Below are 26,891 nucleotides of genomic sequence, written 5' to 3'. Positions count from 1 at the left end.
CTTTGGTGTTGGCATGCAGCCTCTCTAGTGAGGACACTCGTTTCTTTTTCCATTTATTTAGAATTGTACAAGGAGTCTGTGTACTGACCACAGAGGCTTTCTGAACACTTCCCAAAGTCTAAGTGTTGTCAGGGTCATCCTGCAACAGTGACTCATTCTGGACCTTCCCAGGGCTTGGCCTAGTGCAGCGTGATGTTGTCAGCACTCAGCTTCCCAGAGCCAGGCTCAGAGCCACGCCCCACACTTGTGCCCTAGTCACCTGCTCCACTTGGTGATGTTGATGTCTCTCAGCATGTGAGGACAAGTCCAGGGGGCCGGGCCAATGTCTGGTCTGGGGCCCAGGCTGCTTAAGAGAAATGTGCTCTTTTAATTCCTGTAGTGTTGTGTGGTATTTTGTTTCCCACAAAAAAGAAACTTGTATTTTTTTCCTTTTTCCCTTTTTTCAAAGTATAAGCTTTTGAATTTTACTGCCCTTCGGCTTCATTTCCCATTCAAAGCTTGCTAGCTGTGTGACCTGGGGCACGTTTCTTAACTTCTCTGTGTTTTTGGTGTCTTCGTGTGTAATTTAGGAATAATAAGGGCTCCCGAGTCACTGATTGTTGGAGGATTATGTGAGTTAATCATGGAAAGTGCCTGGCCAAGGGTAAGTGCTAAGTTAGTGCAGTTCTTGCTGATACGTCTGTTAGTCACCAGGCTATGACCCAGGGCAGACAGTGTGGGGTCTGTGTGTGGAAGGAGCTTAGGATTGCTGTCAAAGTCTTCTAGGTAGCTCTGCTGCAGACAGGGTATGAGACATGGCTGAGCCACTTAACCACTCAGGATGTCAGTTGGTCATACCCCTGTCCTAGGGGCCTGAAGGACTCACAGAGATAGCATATGTGACAGACTTTGTGAGCTGAGAGGACCATGCTAGGGGCATTCGTTGCTGTTGTTAATAATCCTCAGGCCTCCACAGGTGTTGCCGTCAGGGAGGGAGGGCTGACATGTCCATACTCCTAATTTCCCAGAATTCTTCCTTCTCCAAGGCAGCTCCTCATCCCAGCTCCCCACCAACAGCTAGGAGAATTACCTGATTTTTTGTTTTTAAATCTTTGAAATCTGTCTGAGTTGGGCTTTGGCAGTGTGTCTTTTACCCTGGGTTGTAGTTAACCAGTGAGCTACCCAAGCATACCCCCACAGCAGCTTTAGACTGCGGAATGGCCTACTGTGCTGAACTGGCCAGTGTCTCAGGCATGTCCCTCCGTGACGAGGCAGGGAGAGGGTGGTGAGAGGGGCACTCACGTTGTGTAGGGAGGGGGGAGAAAGTGCCAGAGTTAAGGAGGACATGGGTGAATTTTTAAAATAGGGGACCATCAGAAAGACAAGCCAACTGGCTGGAGAAAAAAAGATAATTGAGGGACGCCTGGGTGGCACAGTCAGTTAAGCATCCACCTTCAGCTCAGGTCATGATCTTGGGATCCTGGGATTGAGCTCTGCGTGGGGCTCCCTGCTCAGTAGGGAGTCTGCTTCTCCCTCTCTCTCTGCCCCCCCAACTCATCCGTGCTCGCTCTCTCTCAAATAAATGGGTGAAATCTTAAAAAGAGAAAAGAAAGAAAGAAAGAAAAGGATAATTGGGAAAGGTCGGTTAGGCCAGCTGTAAAATTCCCCTCAAGTACGTAGGTGCTCATTGATGATATTCAGGAAACACTGCTAATTTGTTTCACGGTAATGATGGTAATTTAGTTAAGTTAAAGAAAAGTCTGTATCTTTTAGAGATACTTACTGATGCATTTATGGGTGAAATGGCGCCATGTTCGGCATTTGCTTCAAATAATCCAGTGAGGTAGGGGAGAGTATGGGTAAGAGTATAAATGAAATATCGGGGTATTAGAATCCAGTTTACTATGCCCTTCACTTCTGTAGATGTTCTTACGTTCTCCATTAAGTGTTGTTTTTTTTTAATGTAGTTGCTCAGAAAATTTATGCGGATTGATTTTTACTCACCCCAATCGACTCACACCTGAACCAAGGCAACCTCCCCACATTGCAAACCAGACCTCCAACCTCCAACACAGCTCAGCTCCCACTGCTCCAGAAACAATCCCCAGCCCCTGTTACTTTTATCGACCAGGAGGGGATGCACCAGGTCCTGCCCCACAGAGTCAGCTCTGGAGGGTGTTTCCTTTATCTCTTTCCCTTGAGTTGGTCTGACCCTCTGAGCCTTTCAGGCAGACTAACCCCCATGTCCTTTCCCCCCGCCCAGTTATCGCATCTTAACCCCAGGAGATCCTGGAGAGGGCCCTTCCCCTCTCCTGTAGCCGTGGATCTTACACCTTTCCCATGATCCCTGATAACCTGTCCCTTTCTCCTGGTGTCTTTCTGGAATGGCCGCAAGGAGAGGAAGAACTTCCCTCCTGATCTGGAAATACTTAGCCAAACTGGACAGGAAATTCCAACGATTTCTCTCCTCATTACCTCAAGAAGAAGTTAACTTTTAAAAAGCCATTATAGTAAGTGCTGTTGAGCTCTTAACACATACCAGACATGTGCTAAGTGTTTTACATGAATTAACTCAATTAATCTTCCTAACAATGCTACAGGATAGGAACGACTAATCACCCCCATTTTGCCGGTGAATAAAGTGAGGCAGAGAACTCAGGAATTTGTTCAGGGCCAAAGCCAGTTAGTAGAAGAGCTGGGATTCAAACACAGGCGTGCTCTGTCAGAGTCCATGCTCCTGACCTCTCTGCGATAGTGCCTGTGACAGCAGCAGTGCCGAGGGGAAACCACGATGAAAAGAGAAAAGGCGTAGGGCAGGCCTCCCACGTGGAGTGGGGTGGGGGCTGCAGACATGTGCATAACTTTGAATGTATGCTTTTATGTTTTATTCTCTCACATCCTATTTACTTACCTGTAATGTTTTCTGTCTTATAGGACAGGGATTATTTCTGTCTGACTTTTTGTAGAGCTAGTTATGTGTCATATGCAGGTGAATACAGTTGATGGAGACCACAGATCATTAACACATTAATGAATTTTTTTAAAGATTTTATTTATTTATTTGAGAGAGAGAGAATGAGAGAGAGAGAGAGCACACGAGAGGGGGGAGGGTCAGAGGGAGAAGCAGACTCCCCGCCGAGCAGGGAGCCCAATGTGGGACTCGATCCCGGGACTCCAGGATCATGACCTGAGCCGAAGGCAGTCGCTTAACCAACTGAGCCACCCAGGCGCCCACATTAATGAATTATTAACGTATTATTTTTAGTTTCTCCTATACAACTTCCTATGCATGCTATAAATGGAACAGTAATTACAATAGCTCCCAATCATCCAGCTCTTATTGTATTCTTCCTCTTCTGGTAAGCACTCTCCATTATCCTTTGGAAACATGGGGTTGAGATAAGGTGCATATATCACCCCATCCTACACATCTGATAAGGGCAGCTTAAGGAAGTATAGTAACATATTCAACATCACACACATAGAATGAATTGGAGCCAGAGTCTAAACCTGGCCCCAGACTCCTGGGTTTCAAACACAGGGATAGGAGAAACAAATAATTCTGGTATAATGATGTTTGTATTTGGGATTCAGAGAACAGAGCAGCTAATGTTGCCCAAAGAAACTGAGGAAAGTTTTGTAAAGTGTTTACATTTGAGTTGGGTGACAATGGAGTAACTGGAATTTTCTGGGCAAAACATAAGAATGGAGGAAAAGCATTCCAGGCAGAAAGAGAGTAAGTACAAAGGCACAGGTTAGAAAGGATCCGGCATCTCCAGGGAAGAGAGGAAATCTGAATTTGGCAGGAACATTTAACTTCAGGGAGAGTGGCTGAAGATGATGCTAGAGAGTATCTGCAACAAGCTTGTGAAAGATTTCTATGCCTGGAGAAAAACTTGAGCTTTATTTATAAGCCGTGGGAAGTCAAGAAGAGCTTTCAGGCAGGGACTAGCATGCTAACTTTAAAAAGATGTTTCTCAGGCCAACGTGAGAACGGACCAGGTATGCTAAGGAGTGTGGGTGGGGTAGCCAGAAGAGCAGGTGGTGAATAGTAATGTCTCGGACAGTGTCAGCCTAGCTGCAGTCTCCTTCGGGAAGAGCTGGTCCAGGGCTGCCACAAGCCTGCAGTGTCTTCCGACGATATAGAAAGAGGCTCCCCTGCCTCCCAGCAGCTTAGTTCCAAGCTCAGGCACGTGCTGAACTTGGCAAGCAGAGGACAGACTCAGTCTTAGCTTCCCTCCATCCTCTTGGTTGTGGGACCTACATTCCTTAGGCATGACCTGAACTGAAGCTTCTCCTAAGCACATGGATGGGGAGATGGGGTGCCAGGGCCAAAGGTAAGGTGCATGCTTGGCACAGCCACCCTTTAGCAAAGGAAAACTGTTGAGTATGATCCCTAAAGCTACGCACTTCATGAAACCAACAGACATGGCTTCATGACCCTGAGCAAGTTATGTAATTTCTCTAAGCCTCAGTTTGCTCGTTTGCTTAGTAGAGACAGTAACAGTTACCTACCTAGTTGGGTTGCTGTGAGAATTAAATGAGACAATAAGGCATGCAAAGGCCTTAACTCGGTAAGCATACAATACACACTGAGGGCATGTTAGCTGTCGGTATTCCTACTACCCCAACAATGAGCTAGAGCCCTTCTAGGCCTGGAAAAGGGGACTGGCTACATGCACTTGAGCTGGCTGCCCTCTGCCCCTTACCCTCTGCTTCCCCCAAACCTCGGTAGGAGGAAGACTGGCATGCAGAGACGGATGGCAGTGATGGGCCCTGGATACATCACAGCATTCCAGAGGTTGGCTCTGTCGTCGTCGTCATGGCAGGCAGTGTGGTCATAGGGCAGGGCCACTGGACGAATCCCCGAGAGTAGGTCTCATTCGGGAAGCGGGCCTTCTCTCCTCCTCCATCCAGCCCCCTTTCTTTCCGTATGCACCCCCTGTCCTCAGTCTGCTGTGCCTCTCCTAATCCATCCCACTACCCATACTGTCAGTGGCCTCCCCTCCCATTGCCCTCTCCCTGCAAGGGAAGGGTTTTTTGCTCAAGACGTTGGCCCCTTTTCTCTGGATGTCTCTGTGCAGTGGCAGAAGTGAAGCGGCCATCTTGGCATAGAAATACTCAGCCCAGGTGGCCTTGTTGGCTGGGCCCGGTGGGGCTAGGTTTCCTTGGGAGTGGCGATGCACTGGCCGGATGTGGGCAGCTGGGACAGAGGGCATAAGGTCAGAGGAGCAGCTGAGGGAACTGCGGTCCATAGTCTGTGTAGGGAGAGAGCAAGCTGGGGGTGAAGGATGAGGCCGCTGCCAATGGGGCGTGGTGAGAGGTCGGCTGCACTGGTTTTGGTGGCATAAGCACAGGACATGGTAACAGGATGTGAGAAGACAGGGCACTACAAGTAGCAGCGACCTTGGCAGCTGCCAGTGAGGCGGATCCAGGTCTCCGCCTCTTCCAAGAGGCCTTCCCTCACAGCCCTAAAATCATACCCTTAGCAGCACCCTCTGCTGCCAGTGTCTCTTTCTTTACCCTGCTTTGTTTTTCTTTATAGCACTGAGCAAAACTTGAAATTAAATACGTTTAATTTGTTGTCAGTGTACTGCTCCTCTCCAGGCTTTATCTCATCTGTTGCTCTACTTTCAGCATCTAGTAGAACAATGTCCGGCACACAGTAGGCCCTCAATAAATATTTGTATGTGAGATTGAAGGCTCACCGTCATTATTCAGAGAAGGGTCATTACTCCCTTGCCTGTGGCTGGACGGCACTGAGCCCGTGTTACATGCCAGGGATGAGTCAGTTTCCCTCTGGTCTAGCAGAGTGCCCCCATGCCCCCTTTCTCTTGAGAGGGTGCTACACAGCCTTGGATCTGAAATGACATTGCAGAGATCCTCTCCTGGGACCACAGGACCCATGTAGCTGGGAAGGGATGTTGTGCTTTGCCCCTTGTCCTTGTCCGCCTCAGGTTAACACCAAGGGGGGGGGCCGTGGGTGGGGGGGGGGGGGTGAGTTAAAACATCCTTCCTAGATGTCACTGGGAGGTCTGTGTAGGTCAGTTGGAAATTGTGCTCATAAACCAGGAAAAGGGAGGTCCTCAGAGTTTTTAGAGGTTCGAAGTTGACTCCATTTCTTTGGCATAGGAGCAGGGCCAGTTTTTCTGTAGTGTAATAGTAAAGTGCTGTCAGGAGTGGGACCATTCCTAAAGGTGGGAAGACCTCAATCCAAACAGTCCATCCAAAGACAGCATGTCTGGAGGCTGGATTAACCATCCACTGCTGCAGTAGCCGGGACTCCAGATACAAAGCCAAAGAAGGCACCATTCCTTTTCATGCCCTAGAAAGAGCATTCCTACTAAGCACCTACCTCCATGTGAAGAAGAGAATGAAGTCTCACTAGGTATCTGTGAACCTGACTATAAGATACACGGGTGAAAAGTGAAAAACGCTCATAATCCCAGATGATTCACAGACATAAAACCAAGTATCCATGTAATTACACTTTTTACTTGGCAACCAGAGATTTGGTGTGATATAGACTCATAGTTCATAATATCTTATACATGTGTGTGTATGTATGTGTATATTTTGTACATGTGTATGAAGTTTTAAAGTATTCATGTGTTCTGCTTATAGACAGACAATTTCACATTTTTACAAGTTTTAGTAGATGACATTCTTAATATCCCAGGGTTGGCCCAGGACTTAATTTTTTGTTTGTTTGTTTGCAGGTGTCATGTCTTAAATCTATGTCCTAATTAGATGTTTGAGTACTGCAGTATACACCTTGTTCTTAACAAGTGCCATGAGGACTGAGTGTCATCATCTTGGGGTCTTCTTACTGCTAGCAAATAGCCGTGTGATTTAGTGTAGGGCATTTAGCCTCCCTGTGCCTCCGTTTCCTAACTCAAATTTGAAGAGGTTGAGTTAATTACTAAGTTTCTTTTTAGGGCAAAGGAATCCATGATTCAAGTAATATTTTTATATGAACACTGTAATTTATTCCTCATTCAGAGGAACGTTATCTATGTCACCATCATACGTGGAACATCTATGTAGACTGGTCAGGATCCAAGTTTAGGAAAAGCATCAAGTATCTCAATACACAAATATGTTAAGATTTAGGGGGGGGTTTTGGGTTTTTTTTTTAACTATTTCCTTTTTGCGGAGTGTCCATTAATATATTTCATGCTCAACAAGTAGGCTTATTATTTTTAGACAGTATGCTTTAAATAAAGGAGAGGACTTTATTTGATACCTTTATTTATATGCAAAACAGCGCACCATTCATGAGATATGAAAAACTTGTCAGATAGAAACCAGATTATATCTATTTTCACTACAAAATATTGCATTATATAAAGCAACAGAGACACAAAAAAACCCTGAAAAAGACTAAAATCTTTGGATAGCAGATGCGGTTTTTTTTTTTTTCCCTTGTCTCTAAAATACACTCCTTGTTTTAAGAGTTTCACAGCTGAGAACATGAAACATTTTCAGGTTATAGACTTTTCTTTTTGGTTGTCACAGAGGAAAGTAGTTTTGAATTTTTTTTTTAGGAAAATAACTTAATTTCCTAAAATCATCCCACGCACAAACAGCACACACACACACACAAAGAAGCTACTCTCCTTATAAACAGTTTGTACTTTTCAGACATAACTACAGATAAGAATAACAACACTTACTTTTTTTAAAAAACTATAATAGTGAAGTGCTAGTGTTGCTGATCTCACAACAAAAGAACCTTTCAAGAACAAACATCTTAATATATAAAATATGTTTAGAAACAGGGAGAAGTGGGAAATTTGTTATACAAGTGCAATATAATTAGAGCAAAAAGAAAGACCACAGTATAATCTCAACAAACACGTAAAAAGTTAGACATAATTATTCCACAGGAAAAAGTGTAAACACTTGACTATAAATAAATTGGCACAGAGTATCCAAAGTAAAATTGTCACCACTCTGAAAAATAAATGTCTTGAAAAAAATACTCTACTCCTTCTAACATAAATAAAAATAGGTTGTTTTTTTTTCTAACTGCACCTATGGGTCCACATGTTTAAGGTCACAAATAGATGTTTTTGGGATATATAAAGGGGCACTTCGCCTGAAAAAGCAATCAGATATTAAAATTTCCATTTAATTATGGATTCTCTTGTCTACGTCAGTGTCATACCTTGGGGTTTAAATCTCACCCAGCTCAAATCTTCCCACAGTGTGTCTATTCTCAATGTATCTTTTGAGCTTACCAATATTGAGGGTTTGTCTGTTTTATTTGGATTCTAATATAATCTTCCTTTCCACAGCAGAACGGAAACTTTCCTGTTCCACCTTTCTGTGCCTTAAATCTACATTGGAGGAGAGTCTTTCCCAAACCCTCCAAATGTTAGGTGATTTGTCAATTAGAAAAATCCCAGATAGTCTAAAGTTAGGAGTCTTTACTCTGAGCTTCTGCCCTCATTCTTTCAAAACATGAAGATCTGTGGGAGATCAATGTAGGAGAACTCAAAGTCTCCAGTGAGCTAAAGCAACTACCCTTAAAGGGATCCTAACACACGGAGGGGAGGCCTGGAGGCGGTGCGTCTCGGATGCCTCCAGGAGGCACGCCTGGCCTGGAAAATGCCCCCTGCAAACCCCAGGCTCACCAGACAACCCCACCTTCCCCATTTGGAAACCCCTCGTCTCCTTGCTGACCGGAGAGAACTCAAACGCGTGGCGAGCTTCCTCCCGCGTCCAGGCCTCTCCCGGCGGCCGTCCCGCTGGGCCACCGCCTTGTCCGCCAGCCCCACGGCGGCCGCCCGGGTCGGTGGCGCTGCCCCGGCTTCCGGACCGGCGGCCTCCCGCCGCGCCCCAGGCCCTACACGTCCAGGACGTGGTTGAGATAGGAAATGTAGCAGATGGCCAGACGCAGGATCTCGATCTTGGAGAGCTTCTTGTCCGGGGGCAGCGTGGGCAGCAGTTTGCGGAGCTCGGCGAAGGCCAGGTTGAAGGCCTCCACGCGGATGCGCTCGCGGGTGGCGTGAGCCGAGCGGTACTTGGCCGTGGCGCGCCGGCGGCGGCGCTTCTCCTCGCGGCTCAGCTGCTGCGGGTGCGGGTAGAGCGCGGCCCGGCTGCCGCCCTTGCCATCGCCCTCGGCCTCCTCCACCGGTTCCAGGTCCGACACGCTGCCCAGCACCTTGGCGTCCGCGCCGCCCAACGACTCCGGGTCCGAGTGCGCCGAGCTGGGGTGGTCCGAGTCGGCGGCTTGGTCCGGACTCAGCATCATTTTGGAGGCTGAAGGGGAGCCAGAAAATCAATCAATTAAAGGAAGCAGGGTCTTCTTTGGATCCGAGGGAGAGCAAGCGAGGGCCTACCAAGTCGGCCCTCGGCGCGTCCCGGGTCCCCTCCCCACCCTAGGCGGGCGCGCTCGACAGAGCTAGCCCCGCGGGGAAGGGAGCGCGCCGAGAGGGGCAGGCCCGAGGGCCTGAACCCCGCGCCTCCCCACGGGGCCGGGGCCAGCGAGGTCCCGGCTGGGCCCCGGCCGCATCCCGGACTCCTCGGCCTGCGAGAGGCCGAGACCGGTCTGTGGGCCAGGCACCCCCGGGAGAGGGCAGGCCCAGGAGGCTGCGACCGCGTTCTGTGCCTGCTCCGGCCAAATACCGACTCTGCAAGGCAGTCGGCCTCACTTCCCGTTCCCTGACAAACGAATGATTACGAACGGCGAGCACTTCTGGGGTTCACGCGGGGCGGGGAGACGCCGAGGGCGCTCCTGCTCCGAGGGCCTTAGACCCAGCAGCCGGAGGCTGCGGCGCCTGTGGCCCTCACGCTAGGCTGGGGCGTGCGGGGCGGCCGTGGCTGCGGAGGGCGCCCCGCGCTGGAGATGAACCCTGATCCCGAGCGCGGACGGCGGACAGGCGGCCCGGAGCGGGAGGCTTTTCCGAAAAAACAATGACTGAAAACGCGAAGGCTCCTTTCTACAGAAAATTGACCCTTATGCCCTCGCGGCTCCCCAAAGCACCATCTGTCACGCAGACAGCCACACACATCGGGGACTTAGGGACGCGGAGACGGGGAGATGAGACAATGCGCCCGGCAGTCGGCTGACCACCTCACGGGAAAATGCCGGCGGCCGGGTCGCGGCGGGAGGAGAGGCTGGGAGGGAAGGGAAGACCGGGGACGGGAGGAGACGGCCCGAGCGTCCTCTCCGCCCGCCAAGTCCGGTGCTGAGGGGCCCGGAGCCGAGAGCCCGCAGCGGTCCCGGGGCGGCCTGGCCAAGGCCGAGCCGGTCTGTGCTCAGCTCTCGTGTAACGACGCCCTCCTGGAAGACGGCCTCGCCGGGCTCCTCTCCCGGCCTGGAGCTCCGACCCCGACCGCGCGCCTGCGGGGGGTGGGGGGGCGCGCCCACAACCGCGGGGCCTGGGGGGGGGATTCGGCCTCCAAGAAAAGGGCCAGCAGTAGGGGCCCGCACCTGCGGGTGTAGCGCGCACCGATCGCAGGCGCCGGGGGAGCACCAGGCCGTGGGCCCGGTGAGTGCAGCCCGAGCGACGCTCGCCGCGGGAGAAATCCGCGGTGGCGACGTGTAGGAGGGCTTGCTTCTAGAGAAACAAAAGCCAGGGATGTGTGATCCGCTCCCAGCGCTGCACTTGCCTAGGAGCGAATTTGTCTCCAAGCTGGCTTTCATTGCGCTGCTAGGAAAGCAGGTCCTCTAATGCAAAATGAAAACAAATGCTCCAAGTGAACTACATGTGACTCCTTACGGGCTTTTTGCAGATACATTTATAAAGTAGAACAACTTGCATCTACACATTCGGCTTGAAAGGGCATAAATAAATTGGCGAGTAATGGAAAATCACAATAAGCCACAACATAGTTGTAGTTCGGCTAAAAAGTTCCTGGGTTGCCCTCAAAGCATGTTAAATTCTCCTCCAGATATCTTTTTAAAATATTCATAAATAGCATGTCGTGCATACATTTTATTTATTTAACAATTAGCTGAAGCACATCCATAAATGCAATATGAATAATCTAACTTAGTTCCAGGGTGGAAAAAAATTATTTAAAGAAGTCTTACCTTGTAAAAGCCTTTTCGATAATCTTTTCTCCAATCTTTTAGAGTTACAAATTCCAAAGAATACAGGGGAGCAATTCCGAAATATATTAAAAGCAGCAAGTATTTATTACATTCGAATATGAAAAAGCAGCTGTCATCTCGCTAGTGTCCACAGCGAGGGACGATAATGTCTCAGGATGTGGACGATATAAATGATTGTTCACTTAGTTGATAAACCAAAAACGCCTTTTCCTTTTAATTGTTCTCAAACATTTCGGGAAATTCGTTGTTGATTTTTTTAAGTGAGGTGTTGAAAAGTCTCGTGCCTTTTTTCCTCTTCTAGGTCTCTATAAATAACAAAAGAGATGCAGAGATAAACACAATCACATCAAAGGGCTGATTCCTCCACTTTCTAATAGCGGAAGAATCAATAAGAAAGATGGTTAAGATAAGATCCCGCTCCTGTACGACTCCTTTCCTTCCCTTAATACGGTTGAGCAGAAACTGGGAAGTGCAAGGCAGAGATGCGATCTTCCTCAGAAGTGATTTTTTTTTTTTTTTTTTTTGAGATAAGGCTTTGTTCAGCTGATGTCTCCCCAGTTCCCAGGAACACAATACTGTAACTCGGGGCTAAGCTTGCCTCTTCCTCTTTCCTCATTTACTTGTAGTTTGTATAAACAGACACCTATTTGCAGTTTCAAAGTCTTTCAAGGCTTGCTTCCATCTCCCACCCCACCCCCTCCTTTCTTTACCTTACAGTAAAATATATATAGTCTGGCTTGGAGACGCTTGGAGAAGGTTGGTGGAAAGTGAACGTCTCCCGGAGTAACAGTGACAGGGAAGCGGAGAAAGACGGGAGAGGGTGGGAGAGCCAGAGCAAAGTGGCAGAGATGCGTGTGTGGCTTCTTGGCTCTCCTGGTACCAATTGATTCAGCCTGGAGATGGTGGAAGAGATAAAGGCTTAAGAAGGGGGATGGAATTTTTTTTCCCTAAATTGATATTTAATGGGAAATCCTATTGGACAGAAACCTGGACATGAGTCACTTAATTGGACTTGACATCTGTCACAGTGTGGGAGTTTTCACAGCCCAAATATTTTAGCAGATCAGATTCCCACTGAATCTGTGCCATAAAATATAACAGTTGAAAGCAGTCCATGATAGAAACCTTAGCCTCTAAACAGAGTCTCTAGCCATTATCAGACTATTTCTCTTTTTCAGATTATTGATGCATCAATAATTTAAGTGCAAATAAACACATATTGACTATGGAAAAATTGCTCTCCCGTATTAGAAAAACAATATCTTCCCTTAATGTTAAGGAAAATATTTGTGTCCAGAACATGAAAATATATACTATATATGGTAGGTACTATAGTAAATATATTCATATATGCAACAGCTAACATTTATTAGTGATCATTTATTTTAGTGATCATTTACATTTTAAAAGATACGTGAACAAGACTTGATTGAACATACTCATATTTTTAAAATATATCCTGCCACTGGATTAATTTTCCAATATATGATTTAAAAAAATAAAAACAAAACCCTTTTCAATAGATTAAGTCATTGGTGGAGCTGGGAAGAGAATCCAGGTATTGTAATTTCAGAGAGCACTCTACCACAAGACCATCCTACTTTTCTAAATATGTTTGTTTTTCTCATTGCTTATTCATTCATTCAAGTTAAAATATGGCAAATTACATGTGTTGATTATTGTACTTCATTTTTGCTTATTTTACCATGTGAATATCTAGCTGTGAGGCAGTGCACTGGGCCAGGATGCAAACCCACACAAATCACCAGTGTTTTGCAGCACATTATGCCTTTGCCTTACACGACCCCATGGCCCTGAATTTATATGCCTTCTAACAAAAGGGAAAATCTAGTTCAATTACTTTACCACTTTAGAGAGATACAGTTAGTCTCCATCAACTACATATTATTTGCAATTTTAGCTTTTTTGATTGTGTAAGCTTAAAAGAAATATGAATATTATAGCCTTATTCCCCACCTCACTAATTCCTGGGGGAATATCTGTGGAGAGAGGGGTCCTCGGTTTTCTTTCTTTTTCAATTTTGCTCCCCTGAAAACAAGTTTTATCATCAGGGGAGAGGACTGATCAGCCTACCCCTGGGAGTGACCCTCATGGCTACCACCAGTCCTGTTTGCCTTTGCACACATTTTTCAGCTTAGGGGAGATGTCTGGCCTGAAATGGGGCAGGGGTGGGGTAGAGTAGGAAGTGTCTCCAAGGAAAATGGGCACCAACACTTTCCAGCCTTGCCTCTGCCCAGCCCCAGCACAGAAGCACATTTTAGATATCCCCGGGACACTTCAGTGGAGGCAGAAGCCAGCCCCATTTAGGTGGCAGTGGAAACAGGTGAGCGGGTGAAGTCCCCAAGGTGGTGAAGATGAAGGGAAAAGGAGATTTCCCCAGTCTGGCTTAGAGCAGCAACACTAAGCATTCACACATAGCCAGAAGTGTGCACACAGATGTGCACCCACAGATAACTGTACTTTCCACCCACCCACCCCCACTCAGGTAAGCTAGCTGGCTCTATTAGACTGCTACACATTCAGATTGACAGAGTGAAAAACCTGGTGCGTCTAATCACCAGAGCTCCTGAGACAATTGCTACAGTGGGAAGCCACTGGTATCTCTGGTTACCCTGATATTGGGGGAACAAGGGACAGCGGGAAGGCACCAGGGAGGTCAGATTCTGCCAAGGTGTGTGTGGATCCAGACACATTCTTCTTTACATTCAGGCTTACTGACTCCCCACTGACGGACTGCGTGTACATACATTAGTATGTGAGTAAGCCCTTGTAAACAGGTACACACTCAGACTCATCCATAGCCATGGCTGGACGCACAGTCACGGTCACAAACATGGATTCACACTCACACGCGTGTGTTCTGTCTTCCAGGAAAGCCTCCCCATCCCCCGCAGCCACCTTCACCTTTTCTAAGACCTCCCCGGCACAGATGGTCCCTCCTTCTGTGCTTCATAAGCACTTTTTTTCCTATCCCCGTTAGCGATTACACACTGTATATGGTGATTCTCTCTTTCCATACCTGTGTTTCCCACTAGGCTGTGACGCTTCCAGAGCATCACGGATGTCTGAGTTTGACACATTGTAAGTACTCGGTCCGTTTATGGTGAATGACTCCTTGTGTACAGAGGCAGCCAGGATGTTTGTAACGCAGAAACACGTCTACTGAAAGACTCCCATGGTTTCAGTTGCACCAGTTTCCTCTCCATAAAAGTGAGGATAATGATCTTGCCCTATTCACTTCACAGACTGGTTATGAGACTCACTGTATGTGAAAGTATCTTATAAAATACCAAGCATCATACAAAGGAAGATATTAGGGAGTATTAGAAGTAATATTCAGTAATATTAAACAACTGGGAGGTTGCAAGCAGTGATTTATAAAGCCATACTGGGGAGCCTGGGTGACTCAGCCAGTGAAGCGTCCAACTCTTGGTTTCTGCTGGGGTCATGGTCTCAGGGTCGTGGGATCGAGCCCCACGTTGGGCTCCCTGCTCATGGTGGAGTTTGCTTGAGATTCTCTCCCTCTCCTTCCCAGATAAATAAATAAAATCTAAAAAAAAAAAAAAAATAGGCCAGTCTTCCTGGATCTATCATAAGCTAGCTATGTGAACTTAAAGGAGTTACGTTACTTTTCTGGACCTCAGTTTTCCATCTGTAAAATGGGAATAAGAAAAATATGCTATATGTTGCTATGTTGTATCATCTTTTTTCCAAAGATAAAGATAATCTGTGTAAAGTACTTAAATGAATGCCCAGAACTAATACTCAATCAGTGTTGACTATTGTTAATAATATTACTGTTACTCAAAATACATACATATTGTGAACCTGAAATGTAAAATAAAATTACATGAAATATAAACATATCAGTGTACTCACCCCAATTGTGTGTGTGTGTGTGTGTGTGTGTGTGTGTATTTGGCAACTAACCTGCAGTGAGCACTTTCCATATGTCAGACATAGGTCTAGGGACTTTACACATATTAACTCATTTTATCTTCACCACAAAGCGATAAGACAGGTACTGCTATTGTCCTGATTATGCATAAAGGGAAGCTAGGCCACAGAAGATGATCTATTCAAGGTTATTAGCTAATAAATTATGGAGCCAAGATTTAGACTCAGGTAGTCTAAATTCAGAAACTGCCACCACGGAGCACTACTGCTTCTGTGGTTCAGGTGTCTTACACAGATATACTCAGGCAGAGGAATTAGTCACCAAATGAAATGCATATTCCAAGGGAGAACTATACATACACACAAAATATACAGAAAGTACCACATTTTGTATTCAGAGGTGGTCACTGAGCAAACAGTTTTAAATACTTACTGTGCATCTAGAATTGTGCCTGATGCTATTGGACTACAAAGACTTTATAATTATTTGTTAATTCCACTAGACAGCTGTTTCCAATCTGTTTTCTTAAATTTTGCACCCCATCAGTAAAAATTTTTGATAGTATACATCCAGTATATGTATATTTATTATCAACAAACTTTATATATGGACTACCTACAAGCATATTCTGTAATTATAAAGCATAAACAAAAAGACATTTTTAAAGAATGTGAAACATAAAATTAATAATCTTTGTTAACATTTTTTATTTATTGTTATTATTATTAAATACAAAAGCCTGTTAACAGCACAAGATAATATGTAGTTTTTGGAAGCAATAAGCTTCATTTTATTATAATCATTGCTTAACCCTTTGTGATAATGTGATCTGATGGTCTGGTTTTTAAGCTCAATTTACTTAGAATCTGGATTTTATGGCTACTATAGCAGAAAGAGATGTAATACAAAAATTCAAAGATCCAAATAGTAGTTCATCATTGATTATTAACTAAATTATGATTCTAATTTTTTCTCTCTTATCTACCAAATATGCCAAAGTTTTGATGAAATTTGGCTAGCAAATTTCCTTCTAATGGGAATTCTTCATTCTTTTAACAAATGAGTTCAAAAGCCCTGAAACTCTTTATTTGGAAAATTTTAACAGTTTAGATTTTTCTAAGTATTTTAAGCATTCACATGTAAGAGATTTTGATATATGGGCACATTTCCATTACTTTGAGCAGCAAAAATCACGTAACAATAGAAAATTTTCCAAATCTCTATCTATATTTTTTATTTATTTTTAAGAGAGAGAGTGTGGGGGGGAGGGGCAGAGGGAGAAGGAGAGAGAATTTTTTTTTACTTGTTTGTTTATTTTATTTTATTTTAATTTTATTTTGTTATGTTAATCACCATACATTACATCATTAGTTTTTGATGTAATGTTCCATGATTCATTGTTTGCGTATAACACCCAGTGCTCCATTCAATACGTGCCCTCTTTAATACCCATCACCAGGCTAACCCATCCCCCCACCCCCTCCCTCCCCTCTAGAACCCTCAGTTTGTTTCTCAGAGTCCATAGTCTCTCATGGTTCATCTCCCCCTCTGATTCCCCCCCTTCATTTTTTCCTTCCTACTATCTTCTTCTTTTTTTAAAAAGATTTTATTTATTTATTTGAGAGAGAGAGAATGAGAGACAGAGAACACGAGAGGGAAGAGGGTCAGAGGGAGAAGCACACTCCCCACTGAGCGGGGAACCCGACGTGGGACTCGATCCTGGGACTCCAGGGTCATGACCTGAGCCAAAGGCAGTCGCTTAACCAACTGAGCCACCCAGGCACCTCCCCTTTTTTTTTCTTAACATATAATGTAGTATTTGTTTCAGAGATACAGGTCTGTGATTCAACAGTCTTACACAATTCACAGTGCTCACCATAGGAGAGAGAATCTTAAGCAGGCTCCACACCCAGCATGGAGTCCAACGTGGAACTCTGTCTCACAACCCTGAGATCATGACCTAAGCTGAAACCAAGAGTCAGACCCTTAACTGACTGAGCCACCCAGGTGCCCCCCAATATCTCTCTTTAAAGTGTCTTTTCCTGCTGCACCCTCCGACCCTCTTCCCTCTCGTGCTCTCTCTCATTCTCTCTCTCTCAAATAAATAAATAAAAATCTTTAAAATGTCTTTTCCATGGCACAAATTTCTTTTTTTAAAAATTACCATTTAACTCTTTTAAAAATACATACATAGAGAGAGACATTCAGGGAGTTTTGTTTGTTTTTAATCTGCTGTTAGCATCTTACTGACACCCCCTAGTCATGAAAGAAAAATAAATTTAGAACACTTAAAGTCGAACAACCTTCTTTAAGAGATTCTTTAAGAACTTTGCTATATACTAACTAATTCTTTGTGGGACAGTAGAATTTCATGATCTCTTCCAGTTTCATTTATTGCAAAGATTCTACCATATTTTAAAAGACTGAAAACTACATGAGTATATCTGGTATGCTTCAACTTTCTTATGGAAAATTCTTACATAGGAATTATTTAGTGAATAAATTTTGTTTGTGACGGTATTTCTGGCTCCCAGCCCTCTATTTGAGTTAAAGCAGCCATTCCCTCAGTGGCTATAGGTCCACAGTTTTTCCATAAATCATTCTTTTATTAAAGATCGTTTCAGTTGTGAGTAGCTCTTCTCCCATACATTTTACCTTCAATGCCCCCTTAAAAAGAAGTTCTTTGTGTATTTGATTATTGAAACAATCTGTAAAGTATCGTGAGCTGAAACATGTTAGAAATCACTGATGTTCTTTCTCATCCAGCTAAATAGCAAACTGCCCCCACTCCATGAATTGGTCTCATACTTGCTTCTTTAAATCTTCAGCAGTGTTTCCCCAGTGTCTATTAGTGAAATTTGCTGACATGGGAATGCATATTTGTTTGTTACCTTATTGGTTCCTGTGTACTATTTCAGCCTTTTCCCCAAGAGTGGCTTTTGCTATAGAATATGAAACCTCAAGAAAAGGTTCTAAACGTTTACCATTATATTTAGTGAAATGTTTAAAAGTGCTAGATTGAATATGACATGACTTTAAGCATTACTGAAAAACTTCAGGGGTTTCCTTTTATGGTTTGGATGCTTAATTTTAAAAATCAGTTCATTGAAATTTAATTTATATAGAGTAAAATTCACCCTTCAGAGATGTTCAGTTCTATGAATTTGACAAATGTATACATTCGTGTAACCAACACAGTCAAAATATAGAACATTTCCATCACCCTAAAAGCATCCTTGTATCCCTTAGTAACCAATCCCTCTGTCCACAATCAACCTCAGACAACAAGTAATCTGATTTCTCTTCCTATAGTTCTGCCTTTTCCAGAATGTTGTAAAAATGGAATCATACAGTGTGCATACTTTTGAGTCTGGCTTTTTTACTCAGCATGCAGCTTTTGAGATTCATCCATGTTGTTGGATAAATCAGCAATTTGGTTCATTTTGGTTTTGGTTTTGGTTTTTCTGAATAGTAGCCCATTGTGTGATGTAGCAGTTTGTTTATTCATTCACAAATGAATCAACATTTGAGTTGTTTGGATCCTAAGCATACAGCTAACTAATCTAGTATAACCATGCACATACAAGCATGTATGAGGACGTATGGATACAGTTCTCCTGAGTAAATAACTAGGGCTGAGATCGTTGGGTTGTAAGGTGCATGCTTGTTGAACTTTATGAGAGACCGCCAAACTGTTTTACAAAGTAGTTGTTACCATTTTGCATTTTTGCCAGCAATGCTCCAGCTGTCCAACATCTTCCCTACTCTTTATTATTGTTAACTCTTCAGCTTATTGAGGTATAATATATTTAGTAAATTGCATGCATTTAAAATGCACAGTGTAATGAGTTTGGGCATATGGTGTGGAGCCATGAAACTGTCATAATCATCAGGGTAGTGAACACATCCTTTATACTCTGTAATCCATCCCCACTCATCCTCCCTTCTCATCCCACAGGAAACTGTTGGTCTAATTTCTGTCCTTCGAGATTATTTTGTGTTTTTAGAATTTTATATAAATGGGATCAAATATTATGTTTTCTTTTTTGTGTGCCTTTTTTCAATGGGTCACTATTTTGAGGTCCATCCATGTTGTTACAGGTATCAATAGTCTGTTCCCTATTTTGCAAGGTAGTACTCATTTTACCATTTTCAGAGCTCCTTATATGATTGCATAAATATGAGTTTCGACCTGGTAACATATTTCTTCTGCCCTTTAACATTTATTACACAGCATGCCAGCTGGCACTGAATTTTCTCACCTACTGTTTTTCTGAAGCTGTCTTTACTTTGGTTTCATTTTTGGAAGATTTGCTCTGGGTATAGAATTCTAAACTGACAGTTGTTTTTATTTATTTTTTTCTTTCAGTATTTTTAAAAATGTGCATTCCTTTTCATAATTGCACAGTATTCCATTGTGTGAGATCCTGCAGTTTATTCATTCACTCTCCTATGTGTGGGCATTTAGGTTGTTTCAGTATCTTACAATTGTAAACACTACCTATGCCTGTATCTTAAGTAATGTCCATTTTTGAAAATAAAAGGCTGTTTTCATTTCAGACTTTTCTGGGTAGATCTGTCTGTCTTAAGGTCCAGACAGGAAAAGTATTGAAGTGCACAGAAGACATCAGGGCATGGACAGCCGCATGCAGTTCGAACTTAGTGATGGAAAACCTACACTGTGGGGGAAATGATACTGCCCTATGGTGGGGACAGTAATGAAAGGAAGAACAGATGTGTGGAATATATTCTTGAAGTCAGTGGTCCCTAAAGATGAGAGTTTGTACCTCAAGAGAAGTGCAAGTTAATCCTTCGGGTTACAGGAAGAAAAGATTAGAGCTGTGTTTAAATTTTAGCTAAACTGAAATAAGTGTTACTGTTCTCTAATACACAGAGCAACAACACTGACATCACTGTCGCAGTGTCTTGCGGTCACCAGCTGCGTGTGCAGCCTACTACAAGGAGAAGCTATTACTAGACACCTCCCGTGTTAACCGCCATGCACTGTAGCCTAAGCGCTAATAGGGTATTACTGGCATGGCTAGTTTCACTGAAGCAAGACCTTTCAACCATCGCAGAATCTTTAGGGTACATTTTTATGAGATGAGGCGTGACCGTGAAAATCTCTTCTACCTCATGGAAATTTGCTAGTAAACTTACTAAAAATCACTCCAAAAAACTGTGGACTTAGAAATGGAATTTAACATTTTTCTTTTTACAAAAGGAAGTGTTCCCCATATACTGACCTTACTATGGCAACAAATGAAGAAAGTAGTTTGTAACCAAGTATATATTTTCCAAAAAAAAAAAAAAAACCCCACAAATAAACACACTTAATCTGCTTCTTCAAAGTAACAAAAAGTGAGCAAGTAACAATGTTTCAGAAGAAGCTGTTGCTTTGGAGAAATCATTCTGAAGGATGGGAATGTGACTTTGTTGCCAGAAAATAAAAAATGTGTCACCTATAAAGAAAACTCATACCTGTACCCGTAAAAAAATTTAGAAACTAATTAAAATTAAAATTTTTCCAAAACAAGGGTTTTCAATGACTTTGAAACCCATGTATTCCCTATCAGTATATTAGTACTATGTGTAATTTATAAATAAACCAACAAACATATGCTGGGGGAGTGTGTTCAAGCAATTTTTTTACTGATTGTGATATGTGATCAAATGTTTAGAGAGTACGCATTCTAAACCTTGTCACCGTTAATACATGTCTAGTAGATTTTTTATTATTTCTTTTTATCTCCCAATTTTTAGTTAGGGATGATAATAGAGTAGTGTCTTATCTACTTTTAAAGGTAACCAATGACACTTTATTTGCACTCTTTGCACTCTCTAGGTAGATATAAGTAGGTAGATAAATAGATGGATCTAGATGTAGATGGATACATAGGTGTATACAGATATATATATACATGCATTCACATAATCTTCCCTTTTTAAAGATTTATTTATTTATTTTAGAGAGAGAGAGAACAGTAGCAGGGGAAGGGACAGAGGGAGAGAGAATCCTCATGCAGACTCCGCACTGAGCGCAGAGCCTGTGTAGGGGCTTGATCCCAGGACCCTGAGATCATGACCTGAGCCGAAATCAAGAGTCAGATGCTTCACTGACTGAGCCACCCAGGCTCCCCTAATCTTTCCTTGTTTACCATTTGAGAATGAGGAGCAGATTGCATTCCTTTATTCCTAAATACTTCAGTGTATATTTCCTAAGAACAAGGACATAACCACACTATAGTTATCCAAATCAGGAAATTAACGTTGATATTGACAGAATTTAAAGATGTTAACCTAATCTGATAATAAACATAAGACCAATGAAGTAAAAAGGCAAGAATAAATCAAATGTCTGCCTGAGTTGTCTCGTCTGTAATATGAAAACTAATACTTGCCTTACATATGTCACAGTAATGCTATCAACATTAAGAAAATGTTAAAAGCACTTCGAAAATTTTTTAAAAAGTCCCATGTTAAAGACTGTCATAATTCATCCATTTTATTTGTGTTTGTGTATGTAATTGTTCTCAAGTCTAACTATTGTAAGCACTGTTTTAAACTGCTAGGCTACCTTAATTAAAAATAAAAATCCAGGGGCGCCTGGGTGGCTCAGTCGTTAAGCGTCTGCCTTCAGCTCAGGTCATGATCCCAGGGTCCTGGGATCGAGCCCCACATCAGGCTCCCTGCTCAGAGGGAAGTCTGCTTCTCCCTCTGCCCCTCCCCCCACCCCCCACTTGTGAGTGCGCTCTCACTCTCTCTCTCAAATAAATAAAATCTTAAAAGAAAAGAAAAGAAAAATCCACTAGTTAAGCTTACCATTAGACTGAAAGGGAGAGCCTTAACACAGGATAATACAGACTGTGGTTACACTGAGGAGCCGAGGAGCAAAAATAGCCGGCATGGCAAGAGGTGGGGAGGTATGCATGAGTCATTGCCATCGTGGGTCTGTGTGGATCAAGAACTGCACTGCTGCCTCGCCGTGTTCATGGCAAGGAACTGGACTTGATTCATAGCTGGTGCAATTTACTGCTAATTACCAATACCCTGTAGATTATCAGACGTTAGGTGGGAGGGGGAGGAAAACAGCCATGTCAACTTAATGGCACTGCTACCAAGAATCCCTGAGAGACCAAGACCTCAAAAGCAAACAGGAGCAGAAATTTATAGAAAGAGCTACAGAAGGTTCTTTTTTCAACTTGACTCTCGGGTAGTAGGAACATGAAAGGGAGTATTCTGGAGTCAGCTTACTTGGTGTCTCTCTGTCTCTGCCTCTCTCTGTCTGCCCCTCTCAGATGTGCTGTACATGCCACTGATCTCCCTGTAGAAGGTAGAAGGGCTTGAAGAAAGCCTTAGCGGAGAGAACAAAGGGTTCCTAGACTGGGTGGCAGAAATAACCCAGCACAGAGTAAAAATGGGAAATTTTTAAGAGGACAGAGGGGTATTCCAGTAGGTATATGGCTTGGAGGAAAAAGAGAAAAAAAATAGAACCTTTCCATCTTGGAGCTCTCTTTCCCCCCAGCCCTAAAGACCTTCCTGCTCAGGATGAATCCAGATCCGAGGAAAATGCAGCATTATGTGTCCTTGAGATCAATTGAGAGAACACCCAGACACTGACAGGTTTGAGAAATCCTGATCTGGACATCAGGCAAAGAAAGGGCTAGAAGGTGAATTACTCCTTCCTGAAGCTAATAGAGAAACCCACCCTGATCTCACAAGGTGAGTCAGGTTTTCTAATTTCTTCCAGTTGAAGTTTGTAATCTTGGCAGAGAAGGGAGGAGAGGAGAAATGAACAGCTGGCTAAATCGGTGTTATCAAAACCCAGGATTTGGTTTTCTAAACCATGGCTGGTGATGCCAGAATGATGAGCTCCCAGCAAGAAGAAGAAGGCATCTTTCAAAACCAGGATAACACGTTTGGCAGGAAGCCCTCTGATCTGATAAAGAGGACTTCAAAAGGAAATCTGGGGAAGGGAGCAGAGAAATGTACTCAGATCAAACTGTAAAGCTACTGTGCTGTACCTCTTCCACTTGCCCATCCAGATCCACTCTCTGCCCTTCTCCCTGCTGCTCTGTGCCTGGGACTCTGACCATACAGCCTGCATCACTGGGCCCCCATGCCTTCTATTTGGCTTGAGCCAGTGAGAGCCACCATATAGGAACTGTCTCTGGGCTCAAATAACCACGTCTTCCTCTTGCCTCTTCAGTCCTAGAAGTGGTATTGCCTCCCTACGGTTACCACACCCAGCGTGCTGCAGTATCTTGCCTCAGTTTCCCCAAATCATGCTCTCCCCTCCATAAGTAATGTCTACTAACTGCTTCTCACCTTGCCCTTTTTGAGTATACCAGCTTCTCCTTCCATGACTCAGACAGATAGATACATGGAGGATGATGTGTGTGAGGGTGTCAGAAGACGTGCTCACTGAGTTTCTACTAGAAAGTCAAAGGCAAGAGACACAGCAGCCATGACAGCTGCGGCTGGAGCAGTGGTATCTGGGGCTTCGGGAGACTGCGTGGCAAAGAATGTGTTTGCATAATTCAGATTCTTAAATGCAACCCGGGCAGTGAGGCAGTGGTTCCAAAAGAACTGATGGATCCCAGGAGTTTAGAATCGCACTACCTACCAGGAAAGTGTGCACCTGTGTGAACATGCATTTATTTCAGAGGGACTCATGGCAGATTGCAAATCGGTGAGGAGAGAGAAGGCAAGCTTGGAAGTATGGGATCATTTTCTACAGCAATGGTTCTCAACGGGGGGCACTTTTACTCTCCAGAGAACATTTGGCAATGTGTGGGGACATTTTGGATTATCGCTGAGGCAGAGGGAATTGTGCTTCTGGCATCTTGTGGGTAGAGGCCAGGGATGCTTATAAACATACTGTGATGCACAGGACGTTTCCTGTGACAGAACTATCTGGCTCCAATGTCCGTAGTGCCCGGCTGGCTGAATAGAAGCTGGAAAAGGTGTAACTCCTGCAGTGGTAAAAATGCAGTCTCTAGAATTAGCTAGATCTGGATTTGAACCCCAGCTCCATTTCTTATTGGCTAGTGATCTTGCCATTCCCAGCTTCAATTTCTTATCTTTAAGATGGGGGAAATAATAAGACCCATCTCATAGAGCTGCTGTGAGGATGAAAAGAGGCAAGGCATATAAATTGTTTAGCATAGGGTTTGACACATAGTTCAGGTTCTCAACAAGTGTTAGCTCCTGTTAGGATAATTACCCTCTTCCAGAACAGATTATAACTCCATTAAAACGAATTTATGAGGAAGAGGGAAGTTTCAGCAGAGCTGATAGGTTTCATGTTAGGTGACTAGAGAGGTGTGTTCACTTTGTGAAAACTTATTGAGCTCTACACTTAGGATTGAAAGTGTTTTCTTGTTCCTGTGCTATATTCCAATGAAAAGTTTGCTTAAAATAATTAATGAGAGTCTCATTGTGTCTTCCTCCAAAAAAACAAACAAAACAAAAACCCAGACTACAACATCTAATAAATTCTTGATTCCCTTGCTAACGAATCCCTCAGAAGGTGGAAGATGCAATGAAAGAAACAGTTACTTTCTGCTCTCTCCTGACCCAACCTGCCAAACTGGAAGGAAAGAAGTAGAATTACAGCAGTCTCACATCCACGGCACTTCACATGATAGTGTAGAAAGAAAATGTTTGTTGAAGTTCTGACATACACCCTGGATTTTAAGAAAAGAGAATTTAAAAAGTTTGAATTAAAAATAGCTGTAATCCCATAGACTAAATTCAAAACAGGAAAGGTGGCTTACATTGTAACTCTCGGTCCTACATGACCGTGAACAGGATGGGGAGGCGGCACCCAAGGAAACAGGTCAGCATGGCCACAGAGGGGGCTCTGTGATGGGCCGGGTCTCTTAAAGAATGAAGAAGATCCAGTCAGGGGCAAATACAAAGAATGGGTCCCCTTTCCTGTACCTAAAGGACAGACTTAGGGGAGGCATGGAAGCATAATAGTACGTGAAAAGGTGTTTTAGTTATCTTTGGAGTTGGAAGAAGAACAAGGAAGCCTACGTCCATGGCTGTTTTGGTGTTAACAGCAGCACAAAGAAGGCAGAACAATTCATTCCGTGTGTTTCTTTAACCTTTTCTCTCAAGGAAAATGATCTTCAAATGATAATAGCGTGATACAGGACAGGACAGGATTTGAGCACTTAACACTGACTAAAAAGTAAGAGTCTACCTTACTTGCTTTATTTTTTTTTAAAGATTGTATTTATTTATTTATTTGAGAGAGTGAGCACAAGCAGGGGGAGGGGCAGAGAGCAAGGGAGAAGCCGAGTCCCCACTGAGCATGGAGCCCCACGCAGTGTGTGTGGCGGGGGTGTTGCTCAATGCAGGGCTTCACTCGACCCAGGGCTCCATGCAGGGCCTCCATCCCAGGACTCTGAGATCATGGCCTCAGCGGACGGCAGATAATTAACCGATTGAGCCACCCAGGCCCCCTCTACCTTACTTGCTTTAAATGGACCCAAATCTCTGCTGGCTGGATGAAAGATATGCAGGTGCACCTGTGGAACCCTTACACAAAACCTGAGGCTTAAGGACAAATGTCGTGCTCACTCCTAGAAGTGGGCTCCGTATTTCAGAAACCAACACCCAGTGGGCTTGATGCTGATCCCTGGCAAAATGCCAGGCTGGCTTAATTAGCAGACAGTTTGTGAGTACTGGGTGGAATAAAGGGGTAAAAAATCCCTGGACTCAGCATGATTTTCCAAGGAAAGGTGTTAGATTAACCATCATCGACGTTTACTGAGCATACATCATGGGCCAAGCTCCAAGCACTTCACTCATTCAGGCCTCAAATAATCCTATGCAGCAAGTATTACCATTATCCCCATTTTCCAGATGAGGAAACAAAGGCACGAGTGGTCAATTAATTTTCCGGAGGTCACACAGCTAATTTGTGACAGAGCTGGAACTCACACAAGGCAGGCTGGCACCAGCACCTCTGTTCTTCCTTCTTATGATTTTAGCAAAGCAACTAATACCATGTATCCAAACATCCTTCAGGACAAGAAGAAAATGAAAACTACTCTGTACCGCATGGAGGCAGTCTTAGAAAATCCAGTGCCACCAATCTAGATTCATCCCTTGGTGCCCCCTCAAAGCTCCCCAAAGAGCCTCATGTTAGTGTTTTCCCTCAAGGGAAAAAAAAATGTTTCTCTGGTATTTCCTGGTAAACTTTTTTTTTTTTAAGATTTTTATTTATTTATTTGACAGAGAGCGAACACAAGCAGGGAGGGCAGCAGAGGGAGAAGCAGACTCCCCGATGAGCAGGGAGCCCGAGGTGGGATTGATCCCAGGACCCTGAGATCATGACCTGAGCCAGAGGCAGATGCTTAACTTAACCTGGGTACCACCCAGGCACCCTTTCCTAGTAATCCTAAAGGTAAGAATACATTCCTTGGGCTCAAAGGGGTGACTTGGGTGTTGGTGAGACACCAAGAGAGCATTCTGCCCTGGAACATCCAAACTTTCCCAGGGACTCCATCTGATTTCTATGGTGAAGTTCTAGCATAAAGTTCCAATGAATCACAATGAAAATTTATAGTACCCGGGATTTTACCAGGTGATTGCCCGCTTATTTGATCACATCTGTTAGCATTTTCTGGTGTCAGGGCATGATGAAGAACTATTTATTCATAAGACTGTTGCCAGGGTACCTAAGTGCTTTAATCAGTTCTCGAAATAGTTCTTTGCCTCACAACTGAAAAGCAAGTATTTTCCTGTTTCTCTTTTACAGTCTCAAGCTGTTGCTGGAGGAGCCCGGCGATGTTCAATAAGGTTAGAACATTCTCCTCATGAAAACTCTTGTTTGCTAGGTTCGTGGGATTATGGGTGATGCTTTTTTAGCCTTTCAAAGGTGTTCTTTAATGTCGACATAAAATTCTTTAAAAA

The 26,891-nt window shown here is 43.9% G+C and overlaps 1 protein-coding gene and 1 long non-coding RNA gene across 3 annotated transcripts in view; one reads left to right on the top strand and one right to left on the bottom strand.

Annotated features, from left to right (window-relative positions):
* The window catches only part of LOC112824671 (uncharacterized), an 80,651-nt gene that overhangs the window by 28,269 nt on the left and 25,491 nt on the right, over positions 1 to 26,891 (top strand). Inside the window, exon 2 of the long non-coding RNA XR_012379220.1 lies at positions 26,737 to 26,777. This is a non-coding gene — a long non-coding RNA (uncharacterized lncRNA). The remainder of the gene's footprint in view (positions 1 to 26,736; positions 26,778 to 26,891) is intronic.
* Positions 7,252 to 11,905, bottom strand: NHLH2 (nescient helix-loop-helix 2). Of its 2 annotated transcripts, XM_073895990.1 has the most exons (3): positions 11,755 to 11,905; positions 11,024 to 11,349; positions 7,252 to 9,246 (listed from the first exon to the last, which is right to left on the bottom strand). In XM_073895990.1, the coding sequence occupies exon 3, from the start codon at positions 9,236 to 9,238 to the stop codon at positions 8,831 to 8,833; it is 408 nt and encodes a 135-aa protein (XP_073752091.1). In that variant the 5' UTR covers positions 9,239 to 9,246; positions 11,024 to 11,349; positions 11,755 to 11,905; the 3' UTR covers positions 7,252 to 8,830. The 2 variants fall into 2 exon arrangements, with proteins under 2 accessions (XP_073752091.1, XP_073752092.1); XM_073895991.1 differs by lacking the exons at positions 11,024 to 11,349; positions 11,755 to 11,905 and adding an exon at positions 9,997 to 10,076.

Source organism: Callorhinus ursinus, unplaced genomic scaffold, assembly GCF_003265705.2.
Source record: "Callorhinus ursinus isolate GAN/ISIS: 27379988/994484 unplaced genomic scaffold, GSC_fseal_2.0 scaffold9, whole genome shotgun sequence".
NCBI classification, from domain to species: domain Eukaryota; kingdom Metazoa; phylum Chordata; class Mammalia; order Carnivora; family Otariidae; genus Callorhinus; species Callorhinus ursinus.
The sequence above is the reverse complement of the archived record's forward strand: the minus strand, read 5'-3'. Positions and strand labels throughout refer to the sequence as shown.